The 25526-nt window shown below is 53.9% G+C and overlaps 4 protein-coding genes across 4 annotated transcripts; 1 reads left to right on the top strand and 3 right to left on the bottom strand.

Annotated features, from left to right (window-relative positions):
- Positions 1 to 276: 276 nt before the first annotated feature.
- SHD (Src homology 2 domain containing transforming protein D) lies at positions 277 to 2765 on the bottom strand. Its single transcript, XM_034070925.1, has 6 exons — positions 2610 to 2765; positions 2279 to 2369; positions 1911 to 2105; positions 1403 to 1535; positions 989 to 1108; positions 277 to 500 (listed from the first exon to the last, which is right to left on the bottom strand). Exons 1-6 carry the CDS (start codon positions 2763 to 2765, stop codon positions 314 to 316), a joined length of 882 nt encoding a protein of 293 aa, XP_033926816.1. The 3' UTR covers positions 277 to 313.
- Positions 2766 to 3361: 596 nt separating this feature from the next.
- On the bottom strand, positions 3362 to 8924 carry YJU2 (YJU2 splicing factor homolog). The gene is made up of 8 exons (XM_034071001.1): positions 8860 to 8924; positions 8093 to 8193; positions 7674 to 7818; positions 7139 to 7273; positions 6637 to 6818; positions 6242 to 6362; positions 4868 to 5033; positions 3362 to 4095 (listed from the first exon to the last, which is right to left on the bottom strand). Exons 1-8 carry the CDS (start codon positions 8881 to 8883, stop codon positions 4019 to 4021), a joined length of 951 nt encoding a protein of 316 aa, XP_033926892.1. The 5' UTR covers positions 8884 to 8924; the 3' UTR covers positions 3362 to 4018.
- Positions 8925 to 9512: 588 nt separating this feature from the next.
- Positions 9513 to 11185, top strand: RPL36 (ribosomal protein L36). The gene is made up of 3 exons (XM_034070810.1): positions 9513 to 9720; positions 10328 to 10462; positions 11051 to 11185. The coding sequence occupies exons 1-3, from the start codon at positions 9628 to 9630 to the stop codon at positions 11138 to 11140; spliced, it is 318 nt and encodes a 105-aa protein (XP_033926701.1). The 5' UTR covers positions 9513 to 9627; the 3' UTR covers positions 11141 to 11185.
- Positions 11186 to 12072: 887 nt separating this feature from the next.
- LONP1 (lon peptidase 1, mitochondrial) lies at positions 12073 to 25517 on the bottom strand. The gene is made up of 18 exons (XM_034070699.1): positions 25368 to 25517; positions 23844 to 23932; positions 23255 to 23374; positions 22583 to 22808; positions 21882 to 21943; positions 21351 to 21480; positions 20892 to 20975; positions 19854 to 20074; positions 19043 to 19181; positions 18085 to 18263; positions 16748 to 16835; positions 15379 to 15501; positions 15049 to 15165; positions 14666 to 14806; positions 14414 to 14579; positions 13398 to 13606; positions 12767 to 12931; positions 12073 to 12393 (listed from the first exon to the last, which is right to left on the bottom strand). The coding sequence occupies exons 1-18, from the start codon at positions 25470 to 25472 to the stop codon at positions 12232 to 12234; spliced, it is 2526 nt and encodes an 841-aa protein (XP_033926590.1). The 5' UTR covers positions 25473 to 25517; the 3' UTR covers positions 12073 to 12231.
- Positions 25518 to 25526: the final 9 nt, after the last annotated feature.

Below are 25526 nucleotides of genomic sequence, written 5' to 3'. Positions count from 1 at the left end.
AGGAAGCACCCGCTCCCCCCACATGGACCCAGCAACCACCCCCATGCTTTGGCTTTGATGGGGGTGTCCCCAGCAGCGCCCCACAAGTGTTGTGGTGAAGATGGGGGGGCTCATCTGGACACAAAGGGGAGTTAGGACAAGGGTGGGAGTCCACATGGTGGGATCAGGACCCGGTGACAGAGCAGGGTCCCAAGGCACCATTGAGTTGAGCACCAAGAGGGCCCAGAGCGTCGCTGTGCCTACAACCCACAGGGCAAGGGCTGGGGGTGCACCGGTTTTAATGGGGTGGTTGGGGTCAGGGGGTCCCTGCTGCTCACAGGGGCTGCACTGCCACCGGGTAGAGCAGGGAGAGGTGGCGGGCGCCGCGCACGGGCAGGGCACGCGCTGTGTAGTGCCGCACGGCCGCGGGCACCGAGGGGAAGGCGGCACCGGCGCGGCCCAGTGTGAACTGGTGCTCCCGTGTCCGCGTCAGCTTCACGTGCACGAAGCCATGGCTGCTCCTGCGGCACGGGATGGGATCGGTGAGTGACACACAATGACATGTAATGACATACAGTGACACACAAAGACACACAATGACATGTAATGACATACAGTGACACACAATGTCACACAATGACATGCAATGACAAAGACACGCAATGACAGGTAATGACAATGACACACAACAACGTAATGACATGCAATGACACAATGACATACAATGACATACAATGGGACACAACAACATGCAATGCAATGACACACAAAGACACACAATGACATGCAATGACAATGACACACAACAACATGTAATGACATGCAATGACACAACGACATGCAATGACATACAATGACACACAATGACATGCAATGACACACAAAGACACACAATGACATGCAATGACAAGCAGTGACACACAACGCCATGGATGCAACCCGTGCTCACGGCTCCTCCGCACAGGACCCCCTCTGTGCCATCCCCGGTGCCCCCCGGCCCCATGCTCACCTCAGGGACAGGGAGTAGTCCTCAGGGCTGGTCTCACAGTCCCGCACCAGGAAGCTGCCCTCCCGGCACAGTGCCAGCAGTGTCTCAGCGCCCGCCCGCCCAATGGGGCCGTGGTACCACCTGCACGGCCACAGCATCACCCCCTGTGCCGTGGGGCACCCTCCGTGCCGTGGGGAACCAGCCCCACTGCATGGAGCCAGCAGCATCAACTGCCCCACGGAGCACCTTCTACACAGTGGAGACCGGGTATGGCGTGGCACAGCCAACCGTGCCAAAGGGACCATGCATACCGTGGGGCACCCTGCACACCATGGGCTCCCATCCATCCCATGGGGCACCCATCCATGGGGTCCCTGCACCTCCGGGGGCTGCCTGCACACCACGGTGCCCCATGGAGGAGGGACCCAGACTCACACTTGCTTCTCCAGTGGGAGCGAGGTGTCCACGTGCCGGGGGCTGGGGGGGCAGCCGGTGCCCGGGGGGGCTCGGGGGGGTCGCGGCAGCTGCCGGGACAGGCTGGGGGAGCGCTCGGGGCTCTCAAACTGCACTGGGGGGACAAGGAGGGTGTCAGCACCTATGGGTGCTGCTGCGGTCGGGCATCGCTCGCTGTCAGACCACAAAGGAATGTTCCAGATGGCCCCACTACAGCTTTGCCTTGCTATGGTCTCCTGTTGTCCCCAAGGGGTGGGACCCATGGGTGCGGGGGGATACCAGATGGGTACCCATGGATGCTGGGGGAACCTGGGATGGTACCCATGGGTGCAGGGGGATGCCAGGGTGGTACTCATGGGTGCTAGGAGATGCCGATATGGTACCCATAGGTGCTGGAGGACCCAAGGGGTGGTACCCATGGATGCTGGGGGACCCCGTGGGTGCAGAGATCCCCCAGCGGTGGTACCCATGGGTGCCGCGGAGCCATCACCTGCGAACGCCCGAGAGATGTGATCCTTCTTCCACTCCCAGGGCTGGTCGTACTCATCGGCCGGGCGCTCGTCGTCGCGGGGCAGGCGGCTCCGGCGGCTCCCACCGGCACCGGGGCCGTCCCCGGCCGCCTCCCACTCCTCACTGGGGGTGTCGTAGAGCTGCGGGCCCCGGCGCGGCCGCCCCCGACGGCTTCCTGGGGACAGGCGGAGCTGGGACATGGAGGGGGGGACACCTGGGGAGGGTCTGGGGGGGACACACCTGGGGAGGGTCTGGGGGGGACGACACCTGGGGAGGGTCTGGGGGGGACACACCTGGGGAGGGTCTGGGGGGGACACACCTGGGGAGGGTCTGGGGGGGGGCACCCACCTGCGGCCTCCGCGGGGTCCTCGCAGCCGCCCTCGGGCGCCGGTTCCTGCTCCCCCTCGCACGGCTCCGAGTATTCGCTCTCGCCGGGTCCCTGCGCGGTGCCCGCGGTGGGACGGGACCCACGAACCCCCCCCGGGGACCCTTTGGGCTCCCCCAGTCCTGAGCGCGCTGCTCCCGGCCCCGTCCCCGCTGCCTCCCTCCCGCTCCCTTTGTCCCCCTCTCCCGCTCCCCCCTCCGCCATCCCAAGTTCCCTCTCCCCGGCTCCCCCCGACCCCTTGGGGGGGGGTTCCCTCTCCCCGTTCCCCCCCATCCCCCCGCTCCCTGCTCCCACCTGCTCCGTGCCGCGGGGGGGCCCCGCGGCCGCCACCCGCACGAGCCGGTGCCGAGGGGAGGACGCGGGGCCGGGGCCGCTGTAGTCGGGTTGGGGCGGGCGGGGGGGGGAGCGCCGCGCCCCCCGCCCCAGGTACTCCCGCAGCCACTTGGCCATGGCGGGGCCCCCCCCCGCGCCGCCGCCGCCCGGAGCCGCTTTGTGTCGCCGCCGAGCGCCGCGCGGACCGGAGCCCCCCGGCCCCCCCCCCCCCACCCCCCAACCCCGCCTCGCTGGGGGGGGGGAACCCACGGGGGGGATTGAAGGGAGAGGCGGGGGGGGAAAGGTCATCGGGAGCCCCCACAGGGGAGCGGGGGTCCCCGGCCCACCCCCCCCGGCTGCAGGACCCCCCCCCCCTCTGCTCCTGGGGGTCGGGGCACAGGGAAAAGGGGGAACACGGACACCCCCCCCCGGGTGACCCAGCCCCAGGGACTCATGGGGGCCCTGATGCCCCCTGCCCTGCCCTTTGGGGGAGCCCCATGGGCAGCACTGGGGGGGCAGAAGGGCTCACCCCCCCCCCCCCATTGTCTTCCCAGAACAAAGGTCCCTCTCCAGGATCCTGGCCTGGTGCTGGCTCCCTGGGGGCACCCCAGGGTGCTCCAGCCTTTGGATGGGTGGTGGAGCTGCTCCCACTGCAGTGGGGTCCCCACAGGCAGAAGCCACCCCCCCTCCCCCCCCAAGGAAACACCACAGTGGAAGATAAAGAAGGAACTGGCTCAGATGGATCCAATTTATTACCAGGAAACCCCCTCAGCCATGGGGAAGGTCCAGCATGGAGCTGCTGGGGCACAGGGGGGACAGCCCTGACCCCCCATAATGTGTCCCCCCACCAGCACAATGAGGGATGCAAGCTCACCCTGCAATAGCAGGTCCTGAGCCCCACGGGGAGGGGGCAGGAGCCACCCAGGGCCTGAGATGGGGTGAGGGCATCCTCCTGCAGCACAAGAGGGGTGCTGAGCACCCACCTGCCCCTGCTCCTCACAGGGATGCAGGCGAGGAGGGAAGAAAGGCCCTGAGGTCCCTTTACTGCTGTGGGCAGGTTGGTGCATCACAAACCAGAGCAGGGGGTGAGGGCAGCAGGTGCCACCAGAAGGGACAAAGGTGCAGTCCTGGGACTGGCCCTGGTGCTTCCCAACCCGCTGTGGTGCAGGGCTGGCTGCATCCGGGCACAGCCAGACTGGGACACAGCAGCAGTGTCCTGTGAGGAAGGCACCGTCCGGGCTCTGCTCCCTGCTGCAGGACGGCACCGACCCTGGGCAGGCAGGGGAGGTGCTGGGGGTGCAGACGCTCCGGGAGCCCCGCTGGGCTCCCTGCTGCGGTGCCAGCTCCTACTGGGGCTCTGGAAGCAGGAACAGGAGCCCCCGGTGCCCTCATCAGTCCCCTGCGCTGTCCTCGCTGTCCTCGTACACCCCCAGCAAGCTGAGGGAGGAGGTGGTGCTGGGAGCCGAGCCTGGAAGCAGAGCAGAGACCGTCGGGGGCAGCCCTCCCATGGCCCAAACCTCCCGGCTGCTCCCAGCGGCTGGAACCCAACCAGGACAAGGTTAAACCTCAGCTGGAGCCTCCTGCACGGGAGGAAGCACCAGGGGTGCCCCAAGGTTTAACCGAGCCCTCTTCTGCCTAAGCAGAGGCTGGGAAAGCCCAGAGAGGGCAACTCCAAGCACTGCCCTTCCTAGGAGCTTCCTGGAGGGGCTCAGCGAGCCAAAGGCTTGGGGCCAACCAGCCCAGAACTGATCAATTCATTGACTCTTTCCGTAAATCCATGGATCCTGTGGCTTCCCAGGACACGCAGATGATGGTGAGGTGCTGGAAAGCCTTTCTGCTTGCTTTAAAGCTTCCAAACCCCAACACTTTGGTAGGTTTTATAATCAGGCCCCAAAACAAAGCCATTTGTTTGCTTTTGCATCCCTATCTCATTGTTGTGACTGTGCCCAGCACCCTATGGGCACACCAGGATGCTTGTTTGAAGCTTTTGGCCCTGAGGCTCTGTCTCCAAGGCCCTGGCTGACAGCCAAGGACAAGGAAGGAGCCTCTTCTCCATCAGGACATCTGGAGACAGGGACACCCCCACCCCCCCCATTCTCACACCATTGTGGGCCCATCTGTCCCCAGCTCGACCTGAGAGCACTGATGCTCTGAAGACAGGGCTGAACACCATGTGCATGCTGCCAGCTCCCTCCCTGATGCCCCAGTTCAGGACAGCGCATCCCTGCCCGGGCAGTTACCAGTGCTGGCCGTGGTCTCCTGGTTCCCTGTGCCATTTCCCAGGGCAGGACTTGGCTTTTGCTTCCTCACTGTCACCAGCCCAGCCAGCTGGGACTTGGTGTTCAGTTTGCCCACGCTCCGCTCCCAGCTCTCAGTCTTCAGCTTCTTACTCTGGGGCTGGGGGTCCTGCAGAGTGGAGCAGGAGGTCAGGGGGGTTTTGGAGGGGAAGGAGTGGTAAAACCAGCAGCACAAACAGCAAGAGCCATGGGGCAGCTGCTCGAGCAGCCAAGGTGGGTGTTCTGCCCCTGTAGGGACCAGCACAAGCTACAAACAACAGGGATACGAATCCAAATGGCTGCAGAACAGCCCCTGGAGACAAAGGTCCCACTGCCTGGGAGAGCTGAACCCAGCCTTGTGTGGCCATGGGATGCTGAGGAGAAAGAGCATAGAACCCTGGAACAGTCTGAGCTGGGAGGGACCTTAAAGCTTCTCCAGCTCCAACCCCTGCCATGGGCAGGGACCCCTTCCACTGGAGCAGCTGCTCCAAGCCCCTGTGTCCAACCCCCAGGGCTGCCTCCCCCCCCCAGCAGCACCATGGGCCTGCAGGTGGTCCTGCCACTGAACCAAAGCCCCCTGGGCCAGGGATCAGTGCTGGGCCAGGGGACATGGCTCAGATTAACCCAGCCCAGCTCAGGGTCACAGCAGCTTTGATTCCCCCAACCCAAGAGAGGTCCTGGACATGGATCCACACCACAGAGCAGCATTGCCAGGGTCTGTCTGTGGGGATAATCCCTCCCCTGTGAGCCAGGCACTGAAAGCTCTTTTGTTCTGCATGTCACCAGCACGGACACAACAGAAGCAAAGGAGGGGCTGTCCCAAAGGAGGGGTGGCTGTTTCACTGCTGTGATTTTCAGAGCACTGAAACGGAGCCTCAAGCATCACCAAGGCAAAGGCCAGTCCATCCTTTGCAAGCTGCTTGGACTTGGTAACCTTAAAGGTCTTTCCCAGCCTAGCTGATTCCCCTGTTCTATGATTCTATGTGTATTTTCCCCTCAAGAAGTGAAAGGGCTTCAGTATTTTCACCAGTTAAGCTGATGAAATCTTTGCTCCTGATTGAATTCCCTGTGGGGAATGTTAGAAATTGCTGGAGCTGAAAGGGAAGCCATGTCCTGAGCGAGGTGGGGACTGCTCCAGCCCAGCCTTTGTCAGCAGACGTGGTCTAAAATCACCAACTGATCCCTGTCCCCTTCCAGCTCAGTGCACGGGGACACAGCCTTTTGGAGCTGCTCAAGCGTGACACTAGGCTGCAGCACTGCACAGAGCAGGCACAAAACAGGCAACAGAGCCCGGGATAGCGGGTTTGGGCTGGGGGAAGAGCCTCTGCCCCCACTCACCTCCTGCAGGATGTCTGTGGGGTTCATTCTGGCCTCAGGCTTCACGTGTGGCTTCACAGGCTCCTCATCAGAGTCTGAGTCCAGCAGGAGCCGGCGGTTCTGCGCCTGCTCCAGCATCTCTCTGCAGGGACAGAGCCAGCCAGGGCTGAGAGCTGGCTTGGAGCACCCCCTGCTCCCTGCAGTGAGGGCAGCTGGCAGCCAGCAGCACTGCAATGGGATCCACCTAAGAAGCCAGGTTCGAGCAGTGCCTGAGGCTGGGAGCACTGTGATGTGCAGCTGCGGCCGGGCAGGAACTCACTCTCCATGGGGCAGTCAGGCCCCCCCTAACCACCGCCATGACAAACTGTCCCCATCCTCCTCACAGGCAGCTCCAGCTGCTCTCCCAGCCCACTCACCTGATCTCTTGCTCATCCTCCTCTTGCTCCTTGCGCTTCTGTTCTGCCTCGAGCTCCTTGTACTGCTTCAGCATGGCCTCGAAGTCCACGTTTGCCTGGCGCTGGTTGAGTTCCTTCAGCTCCTGCAGGTTCTCCAAAACCTCCATCTCCAGCTTCGAGTCCTTGGTTCGGTTCTCCAGGACCTGGGTGACCAGAGATGAATGGGATTATCTGAGGTAGGAGAGCCTGCCAGCACCACCCCATAGAGAGCAGGAAGCCGTAAGGGGATCATCATCGTCATCCTCATTTTGGGGTCTTAACAGGACAGGAAAAACTGGGGCAAGACGTGTCCTGTTAAAAGTGCTAGCACAGCAGGAAACCACCTGAGAGCAGAGACTTGTGTCCTGCCTGTCCAGAGCACACTAACACCTTGGGAGCCTGAAGAACCAAGGCAATGGCTACAAAGCCACCTGCTTTGCTCAGGTGCCCTCAGCCAGAGCAGAGGTTTGCCACGTTCTCCTACCTTCATGGGATTGTTGAGCTCTTCCTCTTCCCTCTCCTTCTGCATTCTTTTCTCCTCTTCCTCCAAGAGCTTCTCAGCTTGGAAGTTGCGCGTGGCCCCATGCTCCATGGTGTAGTCTGTGTTCTCGGGATCTGTCTAAGGAACGAGGCAGGAAAATCACCGGAGCCATCCTGTGGCCACTTGCGGAGCCACACGCACACAGTTCACCACAGGGACAATCACCCACAGCCCTCCCGTTCCTCCAACTGGCGCTGCTGCAGCCCAGCCACCGATGGGAGAGACACTTCAGAACCAAACAGCCACGATAAGGGAAGATAAACTAAAGAGCACATGCTCAGAGCCAGTCTTTGCTGCGCCAGGGTTAATTTCCTTGCTAGCAGTGCAGTGCTGTGTTTTGGCTTTAGTCTAACCCCGACAGCACACCCATAGTGCAGGTAAACCCCAACAAACACCTCTTCCCCACAGGGTCAGCACCCAGCGATGGCCACAGGCTGCACAGGGAGGGAGAGCACAGAAAACCCCGGCCACATCTCACCTTGAACGTGATCTCTGCCAGGCACCGCGTGCACTTGATGTAGAAGCGGAAGATGGGCAGCCCCAGGTACGCCTCATTCTGAACGGTCTCCTTACGGGCATTAAACTTCTTCCCCTTATAGATGTATTCCCCACAGGTCTTGCAGCTGGGAAAGGGAAAAGGAAGGCTCATAACACATGACAAAACAGGGAACAGACCAAGAAAAGTCCAATTTATTTCGGGGTTTTCATCCTTTGGAAACGGAGCACAGGTCAGACAACCCTCCCATCCCCCAGCATCTCTTTCAGCCCCTTCCTTCTGCTCCGTGTCCTCCCCCAGCTGCTGGCAGCAGCTCCTCTGCACTGGATGAAGGGGAAACCATTCCCAAGCCAGCTTCTCTCCCACAGCCACCGCCTGCTGCCTGGTACAGCCGCTCTTACCGCATGTTGAAGGGGGCCATGAGCCGCACCACATACTGCCGGTCCTTCGGGAGCCGGAGCTTCGGGATCTTCGCAGGATCGAAGTCTGGGGGGTAGTATTTCTACAGAGAGAGAGCGGAGCCGTGTGCGTGCTGGGCACAGCCACCCACGGCAGTGCGAGCTGCAGCGGCCGGGCTCCCAGGGGCTGAATGCACCCGGCGGAGCCGGCGCTGCTGCTACTGGTGCTGCTGGTGCTGCTGGTGCTGCTGGTGCTGCTGGTGCTGCTGCTGCTGCTGGTGCTGCTGCTGGTGGTGCTGGTGCTGGTACTGCTGGTGCTGGTGCTGCTGGTGCTGCTGCTGGTGCTGCTGGTGCTGCTGGTGCTGCTGGTGCTGCTGCTGCTGGTGCTGCTGGTGCTGCTGGTGCTGCTGCTGCTGGTGCTGGTACTGCTGGTGCTGGTGCTGCTGGTGCTGCTGGTGCTGCTGGTGCTGCTGGTGCTGCTGGTGCTGCTGGTGCTGGTGCAGCTGCTGCTGCTGGTGCTGCTGCTGCTGGTGCAGCTGCTGCTGCTGGTGCTGGTGCAGCTGCTGCTGGTGCTGCTGCTGGTGCTGTGTGCACGTCCTCAGCCCCGACCCGTCCGCGGTCCTAGCACCTGAGCCTCTTGCCCCAGCGGAGGGATCCTCACCCCAAAGACCTCAGACCCCCCGAGCCCCCCCGCTCTGAGGGCCAGCCCCACCCCCACACACCCCCCGGCCCCACAGCACCCCCCAACCGGGGCATCCCCCCCAACTCACGTTCAACACCTTCCGCTCCGACATAGCTGCAGCACCCGGGACAACGGCCGCCGCCTCTCGTACCAACGGCCACTTCCGGGGGGAAGCCCCGCCTCCCTCCGCCTCTCATTGGTGCAGCGAGCCCGGGGCTCGCTAATCCTCGTCTGTTATTGGCTGGAGCCGCTTCCTGGCCTGGAGCCGCTGCCTGGCCTGGTGCCACACACGGCGGAGTCCGCCGCGGCTCTCTCGGAGCTTCCGCCGGTTCCGCCCCGGTTCCTTGGGGGTTCGGCCGCTTCTGCCTCAGAGCTCAGCTCAGTCTCCCCTCAGGCAGGTTCAAGCCATTCCCCTTGGCCTGTCCCTACAGGCCCTGGTCCCAAGCCCCTCTCCAGGTTTCCTGCAGCCCCTTTAGGCACTGGAGCTGCTCTCAGGTCTCCCCTTCAGGAGCCTTCTCTTGTCCAGGCTGCCCCAGCCCAGCTCTCTCAGCCTGGCTCCAGAGCAGAGCTGCTCCAGCCCTCGCAGCAGCTCCATGGCCTCCTCTGGCCTCACTCCATCAGCTCCACGTCCCTCTTGTGCTGCTGCCCCAGAGCTGGATCATGGCTGCAGGCGGGAGCACCACCAGCCGCCAGGGGTCGCCCTCCCATCTCCTCTATGGACACAGCCTCTCCGCGGCTGTCCCAGCACTCCTCGCGCGCTCCGTCTTTCCGGTGCGGCGCCATCTGCGGAGCGGGCGGCGGGGCCGGTAGGATCCGAGTTCATCGGTGCCGGTGCTGAGCATCCCGGTCCGCAGCCATGGCCATCCGGTACCCCATGGCCGTGGGCCTCAACAAGGGCTACAAGGTGACCAAGAACGTGTCCAAGCCCCGGCAGTGCCGCCGCCGCGGGGTGAGTATGAGCCGGGCCCGGGTCCGTGGTACCGGACACCCGTGTACCGGAGCGCGGCTGCCGGGAAGGGGGAGGCACTCGGGGGCTCCTGGTTCGGGACCGCCTGAGCTCCGCGGGGGGGGAGCCCCTGAGCTGCAGGGACCGGGGCCAGCCCCAGCCGCAGGAGGGATGGGTGTGAAGCAGCCGGTACCGGCGCAGCGGGCGGGTGCGGGTCAAGCGCAGTGGGAATGCGGTCGGTAACGGGAGGTGTCCCCCAGACCAGCCTGGTAATGACCAATATCAGGAGTTATCCAGGTTCAGGGAATGTGCTCACAAAGAGGGAACTGCACTTGGCAGCTGTTACCTGCTTTGATGAAACACGGTCCTTAGCTGTGGTGTTTGAGTCACACAGTCCCAGGCTGCTTTGGGTTGAAGGGACCTTAAAGCTCCTCCAGCTCCAACCCCTGCCAGGGCAGGGACCCCTTCCACTGGAGCAGCTGCTCCAAGCCCGTGTCCAGCCTGGCTTTGAATACATCAGGGCCTCAGCCCAGTGTTTGCCAGGGTGCTTTGCTCTCCAGTCTGAGTCAGTTACCACTGATGTTCCTGGATTCATGGATTTCTCTTGCAGCGCCTGACCAAACACACCAAGTTTGTGCGAGACATGATCAGGGAAGTCTGCGGCTTTGCTCCCTATGAGAGACGTGCCATGGAATTGCTGAAAGTTTCCAAGGATAAACGTGCTCTGAAGTTCATTAAGAAACGGGTAGGTCCAGCTGCCATCATCAGAGGATCCCAGACTGGTCTGGGTTGGAAGGGACCTCAAAGCTCCTCCAGCTCCAACCCCTGCCACAGGCAGGGACCCCTTCCACTGGAGCAGCTGCTCCAAGCTCCTGTGTCCAACCTGGCCTTGAGCACTGCCAGGGATGGGGCAGCCAGTCTGTGCTGAGAAGAGTAATGGGAATGCTCTTTGGGTTGAGTGGGAGATAGACACAAAGGCCCCAAGGCCCAGGAGTCCCCACTTTGCCTTTGCTCTTTCTGCATCATTTGCAAATCTGGTGTTGGGAAGAGGAAGAAAAATCCTGGGATAGAGTCTGGGAACCATTCACCAGGTTGGGGGTTCATTGGGGGCAGTGAATTGTCCCATATAAGCGAGGAACTGCTACTGAGATGCAGGGGTGAGTAGCTCCTGACTGCCCAGCCTGGGCAAATGGGGGCTGAGCTTACCAGGGCTTTACCATTTGGAGTGAAGGAATGAAGGGCATTCATTTCCAGTGGCTGCCTTGGGCAGTCAGTCAAGAAGCTGTGTCTGTTCCCTGCTGGAATGATGCTGAATGCTCTCCTCTGCCCTCAGGTCGGCACTCACATCCGGGCTAAGCGGAAGCGGGAAGAGCTCAGCAATGTCCTGGCAGCCATGAGGAAAGCTGCTGCAAAGAAGGACTGAGTTCCACAGACTCTTAATTCAATAAAGTCCTTTCTTACAAGAGGAGTGCAGTGACTGACGGTGGTGTCTCTGCTTCAGCCTGTCCAGGTCTGCCCTGGCTTTAAGCCTGGAGTTGTTTCTGGTGGTACTGACCCATGATTTAGTGGGGAGAAACATGTCCCTCAGCAGCTCACTCAGAGACTCAGCTAGGCTGGAAATGAGATCAAGCCCAGCTGTCCCCCAGCACTGCCAAGGCCACCACTGACCCTCATCTGCATGGGGTGTGAATGCTTCCAGGGACAGTGACTTGAGCACTGCCCTGCTCAGGCAGCTGTAGGGAGCCATCAGGTCTCCCCTGAGCCTTCTCCAGACTGAACCCCCCAGGTCCCTCAGCTGTTCCCCATCTCTCTTGTGCTCCAGGCCCTGCACCAGCTCCATTCCCCTTCTCTGGCCCTGCTCCAGCACCTCAATGTCTCTCTTGTAGTGAGGGGCACAGAGTTGAACACAGGAGTCGAGGTGCAGCCTCACCAGTGCTCAGTGCAGGGGCACAGTCACTGCCCTGGCCTGGCTGCCACACTGGTCCTGATAAAGGCCACGATGCTGGTGGCTTGGCTGCCTGAGCACACTGAATGCATGAGCTCTGCTGAACTGGCTCTTGGAATTTCACTTTCCCCTTGTAAGCCAAGACAGGGAGAGGTTTCTGCAAGGCACTTCCACTACCAGCACCTCAGGAATGTGATCTCTGTCAATCACACCCCCAAGCTCTGCTTGTCGTTAAATGGTTTTTTCCCCCCATCAGCATTCATTAATTGCAGAGCAATGACTGAAAAATCTGTAATTAAAGAGACCAGAGGGGTGGTAAAAAGGCTCCGGGGCTGGTGGCTGAAAACATGCATGTTCCTTACGTAAAATGTAACAGTTTATTGCAAACACGTCACTGGATCAACATTCCATAGTAAAGAGTGAGAAATATTTTACTCTAGTAAAGCTATAATTCATTTCAGCAGCTGCCCAGCAGCAATAACTCACGTCCCACTTCAGGTCACCCCAGTTCTCTGTGGGGGCTGAGCATTCGGGGACAAACCACCTTCCAGCCATGGAATTGTTGAACATCATCCACCAGAATCCAGCTTAGAAAACGCTATATCAAATACCTCGTTGTAGTGCTCAACAAAATGCACTTCCAGTCCTTCTGTAATGAATCCAGCAAGGTCGTAATAATCCTTTTTATTCTCTGATGGCAGAATGATGCAGGTGACACCTGCCCTCTTCGCCTGCAGGAGAACAATGGGATGGAGGCTTTTGAGTCCTAAGAATCAATCCACCTCCTAGAAACACTCATTTTAGACAGCAAGAACACAAACAGCTGTTCAGGAGCATCATCTGCCCTTATTCTGCAAGGGGATTCCTTACAGATGGCACTAAGGATGGATCATGTTCTACATCTCCCTTAGTTCCTCCAGTCCAGTAACTGGATCACCACAGATGCTCTTGCAAGGCTGAAATCCTATCTCCCTCCTCACAGCCAGAGACAACCCCAAGATCCCCACATTCCCCCAGCAGGTTTCTCCCAGTACAGCAGTGACTGCTGTGGTTGTGACAGCCACTGCAGAGCCCAGTGCACAGAGACAAGAGGAGAGCTCTCACCGCAATAGTTTTCTCCTTGATTCCACCAACAGGAAGAATTTTTCCAGTTAATGACACCTCTCCAGTCATGGCCACATTCTGCCTCACTGGACAATTCATGGCCAGTGATAGCAAAGCTGTTACTATGGTACACCCTGCACTTGGTCCATCCTTTGGTGTTGCTCCCTGGATAAAAGAGAGCAAATCATCACAACCTCCTGCCTTCAGCTCATTCATGTTTAGCAACACCAGCAAAAACCAGAGCATGAATCCTTCAAAGCTTTTTGTTGGCCTAAGCCAACCATGAAAACAAAGTACCAGAGGTGAGCAGCACAAAAGGGAGAGAGCAGCCAGAGATGCAAACCAGTGGAGGACAAAACTGAAAATCACTCAAGGCAGAAGAGAACATTCACTTTGGAAAGCCCAAAAACATCTAGATCCGAACTAGTGCCAGTCTGGATTTATCTGAGATCAAACTCAGGCTGACAGGAATGCTTTCATGGGATCCAGAGGAAAATGCCTTTATCCTGCCCCCAGTTTTACTGCTACAAGAGGGTATCCTGCACACAAATGAAGTGCTTCCCAGCTTCATTTCAGGGGAGCAAGCCAGCTCGGCTGCTATGCATGCTCTGTGTACTCTGCATCAGTTTACCTCTGGCACATGAAGGTGGATATGGGAAGATATGAGGAAGTCATTATTGGGGTCCTTCTGCATCAGAAAGGCTCTTGCAAATGTGTAAGCTATCTTGGCACTCTCTTTCATTACGTCTCCCAGTTGCCCTGTTACTTCAAGGGACCCATCCTTGTTTTCTTTGTCTTTGGGTCGCCTCGGGGATGTTTCAATAAACAGAGTGGAACCTCCTAAAGAGAGAAAAGACAAAACCAACATCCTGAGAAAAAAAGGAAAAATCAGAAGGTTTTAGTGATGCAGAAGCAATGGCAGGAGTTTGGAACTGGGGCTCTCTGCAAAGAGCAGCTGAAACCTGCTCTCCAAGTCCCTTCAAGGCAGCTAGCCAGAAACCTCCAGGGCACCACAATGACAAGTTTCCATCTGGCCTTTGCACTCCACCAATACAATGCAACCCCTATTTAGTGCAAATAATCAATTCTAGAATGGTTTCAGGCTCTTCATAGCCAGGAAGTAGGATGAGCTCATCCCATAATACATTTCTGGCCAGCTCAGCTTTCCAGTGTCAGACATCTATTTAACTTCACCACACTCATCATTTCCCTCTTCAATTCCACCCAGTGTCAATTAGAGGATGCAGGAGTCGTATCCTCTGCTGTATTTCCCCAAGTTACTATGAAAGTAATCCAGGGAAGCCTCAGCCCTGCCTTAAGTCAGAATGGCACCTCCTGCTTTTAAGGGAGCAGACAAGGTCTTGTCCTCTCTGAACAGGCTTATGCCTTTAGTTACTGCTGTTCCTAATGTATGTGCTTCATATGGGATATGGAGCATAAAGTGGAAATGTGCTGGCGTGAGGCTAAAATGAACCTGGGGAAAGGGAATAACAAAGGGCCCCTTGTTCAGGGAAGAAGTAGTCAGGATCTAAAAAGGCCACATGAGTTAATGGTGCTGGTAGAAGTTCACTGGCTTCAGTTTGACTATCACATTCCATCTGGAAGATCATAAATGTGGACATTAACCCCCAAGTCATTTTGTCTCACCCATCGCTGTCCAGGCCAGACCCATCACCACTCCTGGAGGAGTGGTTTCATACATGCGATCCACAGTGAAGATGGGCTTTCCTACAAAGTCCTGCAGGTTCTCAGGTGTCACTTGCACGGTCTCTGCTTCTCCACTCACAATCTTATAGGCAGATTTCCTCAATACCTGGGTGAGACAGTGATTTCTTTCTGTAGGAGGAGCTGAGGAGGCTGAAGCACAATGCTCACGGTGACACACAACTTTCCCCTCACCTTTTCCACCTGTTTCTGCAGGTTCCTCACCCCGCTCTCTCTGCAGTACTGCTTGATGAGAAGCGTCAGGACATCGGACGTGATTTTGGCTTTGTTTTCATCCAAGCCACACAGAACTCGTGCTTGAGGGACCAAGTACCTCTGAAAGAAACAATCCCCCACATCCTTTAGTAGTTCTGACAAAAGCCAATTCACCACTTCATTCTGCTCAATGCCATTTGCTGGAATCCACAGCCCATGAAACACTGGAGTTCCTTTAACTGGGTTGTTCAAATCAGAGGAACTCTGTCCAAAATGCTACATGTCTGCATTTTTCTGGACTATTTAAGCCTGAATCTGAATTATCAGGTATGATTAAAGAGTGCATCAGTGTCTTCTCTTACCTCTGCAATTGCAAGTTTCTCTTCTGCTACGTATCCCGATACATTGATCACTTCCATTCTATCCCGCAGGGGCTCTGGAATGGTTTCTGTTACATTGGCAGTACAAATGAAAAGTACCTGGAAGCATTACAAGATCCTATTAAGCATTTTCATTAACCGGCTGCCTTATTCCAAGCAGCAGTCTTTCAGTTGTGTGTTTTTCTGTCTGAAGCACTCGTGTCTCAATCCCATCTAAATAAACCATCAGCATCTTTTCATGGCCAGGAGATCTCTGCAGTGATTCACATTCACACATTCCAGCTCCACAGCCTTTGTACAAGACAGAAATACCTTTGATAAATCCACAGGAACATCAAGATAATGATCCAGGAAGTTCGAGTTCTGTTCTGGGTCCAAGAGCTCTAGGAGGGCTGAGGATGGATCCCCCTGATATCCTCTTCCTATTTTATCCACCTGTGGGAGAAAAACCTTCAAAGCTCCAGGAAGTTTTAGACCACAATAAATTCTCACGTGAAGATTCTTTCATGGCTCCACCTGAAAACCTTCCTGTGTTTGTTCAGAAACAGCCACTACCAGTCTGGCAGTTTTGGGGCATTCACCCAAGTCCCCACTACGTGAGCACAACACACTTGAGGAGACACAGATTTTAACAGTGTTGTAGAGAAGCACTATGAGGACTGCAAGGTGCTGGCTTGTATCAGTTCCATAATACGTGAGCCCAGAAACCTGTCCAAGGTGCAAAGTGCCCATACACAGGCACTTACCACAGCTCTGGTAGCGACTTTGCTGCTTTCACAGAACCACAGGCTCCCTGAGGCTGGTAGGGACTTCTCAAAGTCATCTGCCCAGAGAAGCTGTGGCTGCCCCATCCCTGGCAGTGTTCAATGCCAGGCTGGATCTGGAGGAGCTTTAAGGTCCCTTGCGACCCAAACCACGCTGTGGTTCCATGATCTTGTCCAACCCCACTGCTCTGGATGACAGCACCTAGAGCCAGCTGCCCAGGACCATGTCCAAGGCTGTTGCCTCTTTCAGGATGCTTCATGTCCTCAGGAGAGGCCAAACGAGGGCTGCTCTCTATTGCTTTTTCTCCTTAAGTATTAACTAGATGGATGTAACACAGTTTGCTACTGCAGCCAACACAAGGCTCTTCACCACCACCACTTTAAAAGTTCCATGACCTAAAGGTTTCATTACCTTTCAAATCAAGATATTCATTGGTTACATTACACTGCAACTCATTACCCAGTGTCTTGGTCCCCCCATACCATTCCCATTTGCTGTTGGTCTTTTCCAAGCATGGCACACAAGGAAGCTAGAGGTCACTTCAGTCCATCCCAAACACCTGCTATTATGTGCTGTCCTTATTTGATTTTCCACAGGTTGGTAGCCCTGACTCATTTATTCTCAAATCAGCCCACAGACTGTCTGTAAGCACCTCATTCCTTAGACTCTTGCTTTAGACCTGCTGAGTGACTCTGACAATCATCGGTTTTGTGCACACTGATGTACCCACACCGAGGCAGGGAGAGAAAACAAAAGGGTCTTTGTGTCACTGTCACCCAAAGAACTTGAGAGCCCAGCAACACGTAAATTACACCCCCAGGGCTTGGATTTTGGGGAGATCTGCTGCTTTACTTTTCCTATTTGGGACAAGAGTTGATCCATGAGAGAAGACCAGCAGAAAGATCAGATACGTTACCTCATCGATCAGGATAAGTGGATTCTCTGTCTTGGTCTTCTTCAGACACTGGATGATTTTTCCTGGCATAGCTCCAACATACGTTCTCCTGTTTTATCAGAGACTGTATTTAGGGAACCATTGTAGAGTACACATCACACAACACAGAATGCAGCTGATGGAAAAGGTATATCCTGCTGGGAAACAAGTCTACCCATCACCATACTAAGCACCAAGACCCACTGAGTCTGTTCCTAGTAGAGATCAGACATGAATTTTGGCAGGTTTTTTCTCTAGTTTTAACCACTTAAATTGGAAGAAAAGAGGTAATGCTGAGAATAAGGCTGTTTGAACAGTGACTTCTTGGTTTTGTGGGTAAAGAAATGTAAATCATTCTGCTGGATGGAATTGGCATGCAGGAACATGCAGAAGCAAAGTAACAGTGTGTATGCCAAGAGGTGCAGAGCAGAGAACATGCTGGTTCTCAGCATGGTTTGTGTTGGAAGGGAGCTTAAAGCTCCTCCAGCTCCAACCCCTGCCAGGGCAGGGACCCCTTCCCCTGGAGCAGCTGCTCCAAGCCCCTGTGTCCAACCTGGCCTTGAGCACTGCCAGGGATGGGGCAGCCACAGCTGCTCTGGGCACCCTGTGCCAGCGCCTCAGCACCCTCACAGGGAACAGCTTCTGCCTCAGAGCTCAGCTCAGTTTCTCCTCGGGCAGGTTCAAGCCATTCCCCTTGACCTGTCCCTACAGGCCTTATAAACATTAATCTCTGCTTCTGTACCATACAGGGCAGAACCTCACAGGTTCAATTCACACTGAGGAGCAGCTACTCTTCCTAGTTGAAGGCACTGCTCATTTTATTTTCAGGGGTATGTGGAAGGAAAAAATCACCCTGGCAGGCTCGGGTCTATCAAGTTTGTATTAATTTCTTCTTATTTTCCCCATGAATGTTCTTCCCAAGTTTTCCTCATGCAGCACCTCCCACCTGATTATTCAGAAACCAAGAGTCAATCACATCTGAACATGTTCAATCTGTCACTATTATCCAGTGCTGGCATCTATAGACAGACACGAATTAGCAATTGACAGTAGTCCAATGCTTTTGGGTAGCTCACACAGCTTTTCAAGGGTCTTCCATAAGCATACACAAGAAACAGAGAGCAACTGCACTTAAGAGACACAAATAGGATTTATATTCCAAACTCCACCTTTTGCTCTCTTTTTTTCCCTATATCCCAACTCCTGTCAGCAAGAGTTGGCAGAACAGAGATGTAAATTACATCAGCTTCAGCTGGGTTTCTATGCTGACCACATTAGTAACAAGAGCTGGATAGAGAAACTGCCCAAGTTATACTGACCTGTGTCCTTTTATTTCTGCTACATCCGTCATCCCTCCAACACTGAAGCGGAAGTACTCTCTGTTCAGGGCTCTGGCAATGGAACGGGCAATGCTGGTCTTGCCAACACCAGGGGGGCCATAAAAACACAGGATCTTCCCCTGGGTGGACCCTCGCAGCTGGCTGACTGCTATGAACTCCTGCAGAGCAGATGAAGACCCAGAGTGAACAGAGGGCAACTGCCCCAACACCAAAACACACTTACCAGGTCAAGCACCGATTACAGAATGAGCATCACACAAAACTGGTCTTCAAAGGAGTTGGGGAAGGCAAGAGGAGAAGCTAAGTAAGGATGCTGGTGCACCTCTTTTCCCTCTGGATACTTACACAGTTTTAGATGTCTCAGCTTCCCTAACCACAGCAAGCACAGGTGAGATGGGGCATCCTCGGGCAAAAGTGACAGAAACAGGGGAACAAGGCAACCCTGAAACCCACCCTATCTGCTTCTTGTGAAGGCTGTATTTCAGACTATAAATCCTTCAGCATCCAACACAACTCTAGGGATAGGTAAAAGCTGGGAGGCAAACGTGCCCTTTGCTAACTTCTACCCTCTTCATGTTGCACTTCTGTGTGTTTTGAAAGGCAGCAGCTTTGCCAAGCAAGCAGAACCATTGCAATACTCATTGAACAAAGGGATTAAACCAGAGACTGCTTCTCTTGGATTCACCCACTTGCTCAGCACTCAGCAGCAAAGCAAATAAACTGGGAGTATATTGCAGTCTGAAATCAGAATATGACCTTTATTGCTATGAACAATTAAACACATGAACTGCTTACAGAACATTGTGTTCTTGCACACAGCTTCATTTGATCCATGAAATAATGCAAATTCAATGGAAAGCTATAACCTGAAACACATCCAAACTGCCTGGTGCTAAGCAGAGTGTCAAATAGGCCACACTGCCTATTCCTGCCTTACCAGAATTCGCTTCTTGACATCATCCATTCCATAATGATCCTCCTCCAGAACTGCTCGGGCTCTGGTCAGCTCCAGGTTCTCCTCACTACACTTTCCCCATGGGATGGATGTCAGCCAATCCAAGTAGTTCCGTGTAACACTGATGGAAACGCACAAATAAGAGTGATTTGACCACAATCAGCTCATGCTTTCCTCCTCTGCCTTCCAAAATAACTTCAGCCAGAACAAGTGGGATATAAGCTACTCACGGAAGGGAGCCTATGAAAAGAACATCAATATCTGGGCAGTCATTGCTAACCTTTCATTCTGATCTTCACTCCCTTCCCCAGAATCAAAGCTTATTTTCAAGAAGCTTTTGCTTTCCTGAGACAAAGAATCTTCAACATCAATCCAAAGACCAAGACTTTTCCACACCCATTCCCTCCAGGATTTTGTGGGGTGGGGCTGATTCCTGGCTGAGGTTTCTCTTCTCTCACATCTAATGAAAACACCTAACTACAAGAGAGCAGAGCCAAAATGAAAGGCTGAAGGAATCACATGTTTCAGGAGGGGAAACGAACAGCACAGATCTTATTCACAGCATTAAGCTGCAGGAGAAGACCTAAAATGATCAACAGGTAAACTACAGTGAAACAAAGGAGACTGGGGGAACAATCCCATAGCTCGGATGGGATCATGTGCTAAATTCAGGGATAACAACTTTGACAAAAAACCAATAGGAACTCCCAAGGAATGAGCTTCCCAGAACTGTACTGATTTCTCTCATTCTTCCAAACACCCCTGACAGGAGAGGACACAGCCATGCACTCACTTGAATTCTGAAGAGTGATTATCCAGCAAACCCAACTTGTTCAACTCTTCATCAATCACATCCATGACGTGTTTTGGCACTATCAAATCCTTTAGTCGCTCCCGGAATTTCTCTTCTATAGCATCCTTGTCCTCCTTTTCCAGACCCAGCTCTTTTTTAATGATCTTCAGTTGCTCTTGGAGAAGGTATTTGCGATGGGTTTGCTTGATCTTCTCCTCAACCTGGACAAAGCAACAACCACAGTAACTGTTCTGTTCCTGGTATAACCCATCAAACGCCAACCAAATGCTTCCAAATACTTCTGTTATAACCTTTGCAGCAACTGAAACTACTACTTGGAGACCATTTGCAGCATGTTTTAATATAAAAAGTGACTCTATGACATACTCCAGCTCCCTCCACTGGCTGTGGTTCAGTACTTTGAGGTTTTGTTTATGCTGGGGAGAAAAAACCCTGTGCAGATCTCCTTAGTGCCAAATAAAAGGGAATAACCACTTCTCTCGACCTGTTGTCTATACAACTGCACACAGAGCCCAGTATGCACTCGGCCTTCCTTGCCACAGGAGCTAATGGGCAGCTTCCTGTACATGAGGGCCTCAAAGTTCTTTCCAGCAAAGCTATTTCCTATCCAGTGGTACCCAGCCTGTCCTGTAGCACAGGATTATTCCAATCCAGCTGTGGGACTATCAGTTTCTTTTTGTAGAACTTGAAGAGGTTCTTACTGACTCCCTAAGGGACACCACTAGCAGCTACAGGCAAAGAGTCTATATAGTGTTGAGCACCTTTTCTGCCCAGTAAACTAGCTAATGTTTTTTCACCCACCTCATCCTGCATCCTTTCAGTCTGTAACATCCCAGTTTGGTCACAAGAATACTGTGGCTGCCCATAACAAAGACCTTGCTAATGTCAGTATAAAATGGTCACTGCTATTTAGAATTGACCATTGCTTTGCTCTAAAATTCTTTGCTGGCTGCACTAAGCATCAGTGGTGGATATGACAGAAATACATACGAGGTGTATGTTACTTGAAAACCTTACCTCCCTTCCAAGACGCTGCTGAAGTTTGCTCAGCTCATATTCCTTCTTCAGGAGGGAAAGGGCTTTGTAAAGCCTTTTGGGAATCTGGGAAAGATAAAACACAAAATGAGTGTTCAGACACAAAACTGTTGTCAACTCCCAGGGAGAAAGAGAGAATAAAAAGCTCCAAGAGGCTGCCTGGGAGAAATCTCCAGCACCTGCAGATGAGGAAAGATGAAGCATGCAGCGGTTACACATCACACATGCAATGCCACCAACAATGCAGAACTACCTTTCCCTAAGGGCAACTTATTGATGACTTACTATAGCCTTCAACACAAACCTAGTCACTGATACTACAGTATCATCAAACATAGCACTGAAGTCTCCTTTGTACTGAGGCCTGTAAAGAAACCATAACATACAAGAGCCACCCTTCCGATTCAGCTAGCAGAGCTTTAGTTAAAAGCTTCATCTTACACTTGTTTCTTCCAGGATGTCTTGAAGTTCTTGTGACTCTGCTCCTGTCAGTGCTGCACCCATGTCACTCAGATAGATAGGGTTATCTACCACACGCTGTCCAGCCTGCATCATCTGAAGTACCGACTCTCTGAAAAAATGGTAATAAAGCCCAAAGTGCTCTGTTAAACTCATAAGGGAATATCTTTAGTTATTTACTAACATAGAAATGAAATGCAGCTCAGTTTCACAGCAAAGAACCGTTTCCTTAAAAACTTGGCTAAGCCAGCACTCAGTAACAAACTCAGTAACACATGCATAAATCACTTGATAAAAGGAATGATCTCTGATACAGAAACCCATACACATGGAATGCTATCATAAGAGTTATGTAGAATTTCTGGGTGTCAGTATGCCAGGACTCTTCCTATGCTCACATTACATGGATCAGGCCATGATACTTGTTGCAGTGAGCTTCACTGGGATCCCAGTCATCTGCCATAGGACCTATCCTGTGCCGTACCCAAAGCAGGTGGCAGAGGAAACACGTACCTGTACAGGGGGTTCAGGGCAATGATGTCCCGGATGGTTTTAACAATTTCTGCAGTAAGAGCCTATAAACACAACACAAATTTCATCAGCAAAAACATTGGAAAAGGACAAACAATGCCTCAGTGCAAGTACAGCTGACATTCCCCAAACTCGCCAGTGCAGGGGCACAGAAATACAGCCGCTGCAATGGTGTGCTGTGATGGTGCCTGGTGTGGGGGCAGCTATTCCTCCTGGGGGGCAAGGAAAGGCAAGAAGGGCTATATAAGGGTTTAGTGCTGGTGTTGGCAGTTCTGGGGCTGGCCTTAATGATCTCAAAGGTCTTTTCCAACCCACTTGGTTCTAGAAGGTGGTTTTCTGCACGTGCAAAACTCAACTGGTTCCTGGCCAGAAGATATGTTCAGGTTGACCACTCAAGTCCCCTTGGAGCAAAGACTCAGCCTGACAAAGGAGATGACACAGACTAAAGCCCAGCCCAGCCTCTTCATTCAGCAACTTTTGGAAGTGATCAGTTCTAAGGAACTGAGTTGTTGTCATTAAAAAATCATTATTTTCATGGAAGCCCCCATGCAGTGACCCTAAGAGAAAGAAGAGGTTTCTGAAGTGTGATATTAGAGCCTGATTTTAGAACTTTTCCTTTTAAGCAAGAAATGTAGGTGCAGCTCTACAGGCCAAGCTCAGGCTTGTAGGATTAATTCACTCACTTTAACCTCTTCTGTGATCTGAAAATCTTCATGAACCACATTCTCTACTTCTACCATGAGAACTTCCTGGGAGGGAGCAGCTACAGGATCTAGTACCAATTCCACAGCTTGGTCCTTTGCTCCAGGCTCCTCTTCAGTTTCTTTCTTGGAGCGCTTCTGTTTCCTTCTTTTCTGTTTGTTCTCAGGCTCCTCAGGCTCAACCTCTAGCTGCTTGTTTATACGAATCCTGAAACCCAAAAGAAACCAGGTACAATGATTTACCCTCTGTTACGTGTGATTTCACTTCCTCAGCATGAAAAGAGCCTAAGTTGCATTTGAAGTCAAATTTCAACCTTTGACAAAGGTGATGCTGACTGGTTTTTGACAAGATGGAGCTGGTCTTTTATTCAAAATAAGGCTTGATTTAGTAAACAAGTAGTAATCAAGTGGTAGATCCTGATAGGATTTACAAAGAGAATTTACAGTAAGCTGCCATACAAGAAAAGTTAACTGAGCGCTGATTTAGCCTGTTGGGGGGTGAATGAGAGGCCAAGCGCAGCTGACTGCACCTTTATCATAAGTTGCTGGCTTAAACCAGGTACAGAACCATAGACCCAGACTTCTGATGATTAAGAGACTACACCTTTAGGTACTGGGAGGCTGGAGAGATGCAGTGGCAGAACAAGCACTTACCTTCGGTGTCCCATGACTATCATACGCAGCTTGTCGCCAAGGTCCTGCATTTCATGAATCTGTACAAACGTTCCCATCTGGTAGATTTCGTTCAGATCCTCAACCACATCAGATTCATTGCTATTGGGGAAAAGAAATTGGAGGAGATATTCAGAATCCTGAGTAAGCAGGTAGGAAACATTCACTGGTTGGAGAATTCTAAGCTGGCCTCAGGAGCAAGGACACCACACTTCATCCTCACTGTCACCACCATGCAGCCCCTTTCCACACCACCCACCAGCCTGGACAGCCACAGAATCACAACTGTGTTGGGTTGGACGGAACCTTAAAGATCACCAAATTCCAACCCTCCCTGCCACAGGTTCAGTTCCCCACCAGAAAACAGCCTTTTCTAAAGAAAGGCTCAAGCTCCTGCAGTGTTGGTGGTGGCAATGAAAACTGTCATAGTAAGAGATGGGCTGGTCCAAGCCCACCACAGTTCCTGTAATCCTATCCAAGGCAGGCAAAATCAGACCATGGCTTTTTGTGTAAATGCAGCCTAGCGATGGAAACAGCTCATGTTTTAACAAGATCAAGAGAAAAGACTTACTTGTCATCCTTTTTAAGGAAAACACCAGCATACGGCTGCGCGAGACGAACTTTCCTCCTCAGCAGTTCAACCAGCTTCTTATTTTTCACCTGGGACGACAACAGTTATGAAATCAGGGATCCATTTTCCGTAAGCTCTGCACCCTCAGTGTGTAAGGCCAGGCACGGGGAAGCCCTGACTGAGCTCCCTTCACAGGGAAGAGCTTCTGCCTAAGAGCTCAGCTCAGTCTCCCCTCGGGCAGGTTCAAGCCATTCCCCTTGGCCTGTCCCTACATCCCTTGTCCCAAGCCCCTCTCCATGTTTCCTGCAGCCCCTTAAGGCACTGGAGCTGCTCTCAGGTCTCCCTTTCAGGAGCCTTCTCTTGTCCAGGCTGCCCCAGCCCAGCTCTCTCAGCCTGGCTCCAGAGCAGAGCTGCTCCAGCCCTCGCAGCATCTTTTGACAATGAAGAGGATGATTGTGACAGAGCAGCAGGAGCAGCACCACTGCTGTTGGCCTGTCCTCGTCCTGGCACACCTGCTTGAATTCTGCATAATGCTTAAAAGCAGTGCTTGTGCATGTCAGAGGCATTAAGAGAAAGGAGAAGAGTCCCACGTTCACTGGAGAGACTTCATATTATCAGGAAATAAAGTATCAAATGGCAGCACAGTGAACTTGCAAGGTAAGAGAAAGCATTTAACAATTATCTCAGTGTAAGACACTTAAAATCAATGACTTGTGCATGAAAGTGTCGTATGAGGGCATGTCTGAAGATCATCATAATATATAAGATTTTCCTTACCCAACATATCTATAAAGACACTAAAAGTTGCACAAATTAGATCTGGACATGCAGGAAAATACCGTCAGGAGAAGTAACACGATAAATAACAGTGCAGGACCGGGGAAATCCTGATGCAGTTCCTGTTCCATTGACTCCAACATCAGCCGGTGGAACAGGACTGAGGTGTAAAACTACGAGTACCTGTTGCTAAACAGCTGCATTTCACGAGGAGAAGGCACCTGGGGCCTGGCAGTTCAAGTAAAGACAACTGACAGCGAACAGAAACGTACGGCTCTTAAGAGCCACAGCAGGGTGCGGGGGCAAGATCGCGCTCCGAGAGCTCCATCCCTATGGCAGCGCTGCTCCCACCAGAGCCAGGCTCTCTCCGTTCCCCGATGTCATGGCTGGAGCCGTGACCCAGGCCCATGAAGCTAAAGCAAGGCCACATCTGCTCAGCCTTCACCCCCTGACCATGTGCGTGTGAATCGCTGCTGCCCTTGCCGGCCACGAGCGGCGTTACCGGCTCTGATGCAATCCCCGTGAAAGCCGGAGCCTCAGCACCCGCTGCCCGCTCGGCCTGCAGGGACCGACCGCGGAGCCTCCAAGGGCCGCAGGGGCTGCGGCCGCTCCCCAGCACCGGCCGTGACGAGAAGCCTGCACCGGGCAGCGCTGCGGGGAGCCGGGGGCCGGGGCACGGCCCCTGCCCTGCGCTCACCCTCAAGGACGGCCCCACCGCCCCGCACCGACCGGCGCCCGGGCCCTCACCTCGATGATCTTGATGAAGCGGGGGAACACAGGGTTCCGCGTCACGGCGATGAGAGGCACGTTGGGGAAGTGCTCCGGGACCATCAGCGGTGTCAGCGCCGTCATGACCGGCCCGGCGCCGCCAGCCTCCCCCCCGCCGCCGCCGCCGCCCTCCTCCCC

Source organism: Melopsittacus undulatus, chromosome 19, assembly GCF_012275295.1.
Source record: "Melopsittacus undulatus isolate bMelUnd1 chromosome 19, bMelUnd1.mat.Z, whole genome shotgun sequence".
Taxonomy (NCBI): Eukaryota; Metazoa; Chordata; class Aves; order Psittaciformes; family Psittaculidae; genus Melopsittacus; species Melopsittacus undulatus.
This window is presented reverse-complemented; position numbering and strand designations above follow the sequence as displayed.

Bases quoted from the DNA above. Each gene is read 5' to 3' on its own strand.
- LONP1 (XM_034070699.1), bottom strand. From the start codon at position 25,472: ATGACGGCGCTGACACCGCTGATGGTCCCGGAGCACTTCCCCAACGTG. The intron at 23,375-23,843 runs GTAAGTCTTTTC...TTTCCCCAATAG, and splicing joins TTCCTTAAAAAGGATGACAA to CAATGAATCTGATGTGGTTG. The intron at 21,481-21,881 runs GTACGTGTTTCC...CCATTTTTTCAG, and splicing joins GCCCTGAACCCCCTGTACAG to AGAGTCGGTACTTCAGATGA.
- YJU2 (XM_034071001.1), bottom strand. From the start codon at position 8,883: ATGTCGGAGCGGAAGGTGTTGAAC. The intron at 8,194-8,859 runs GTGAGTTGGGGG...CTCTCTCTGTAG, and splicing joins CGGAGCGGAAGGTGTTGAAC to AAATACTACCCCCCAGACTT. The intron at 6,819-7,138 runs GTAGGAGAACGT...CTGGTCACCCAG, and splicing joins AGCTCAACAATCCCATGAAG to GTCCTGGAGAACCGAACCAA.
- SHD (XM_034070925.1), bottom strand. From the start codon at position 2,765: ATGGCCAAGTGGCTGCGGGAGTACCTGGGGCGGGGGGCGCGGCGCTCC. The intron at 2,106-2,278 runs GTGGGTGCCCCC...GCCTGTCCCCAG, and splicing joins GGACCCCGCGGAGGCCGCAG to GAAGCCGTCGGGGGCGGCCG. The intron at 501-988 runs GTGAGCATGGGG...CCCGTGCCGCAG, and splicing joins GACTACTCCCTGTCCCTGAG to GAGCAGCCATGGCTTCGTGC.
- RPL36 (XM_034070810.1), top strand. From the start codon at position 9,628: ATGGCCATCCGGTACCCCATGGCCGTGGGCCTCAACAAGGGCTACAAG. The intron at 9,721-10,327 runs GTGAGTATGAGC...TTTCTCTTGCAG, and splicing joins GGCAGTGCCGCCGCCGCGGG to CGCCTGACCAAACACACCAA. The intron at 10,463-11,050 runs GTAGGTCCAGCT...CTCTGCCCTCAG, and splicing joins TGAAGTTCATTAAGAAACGG to GTCGGCACTCACATCCGGGC.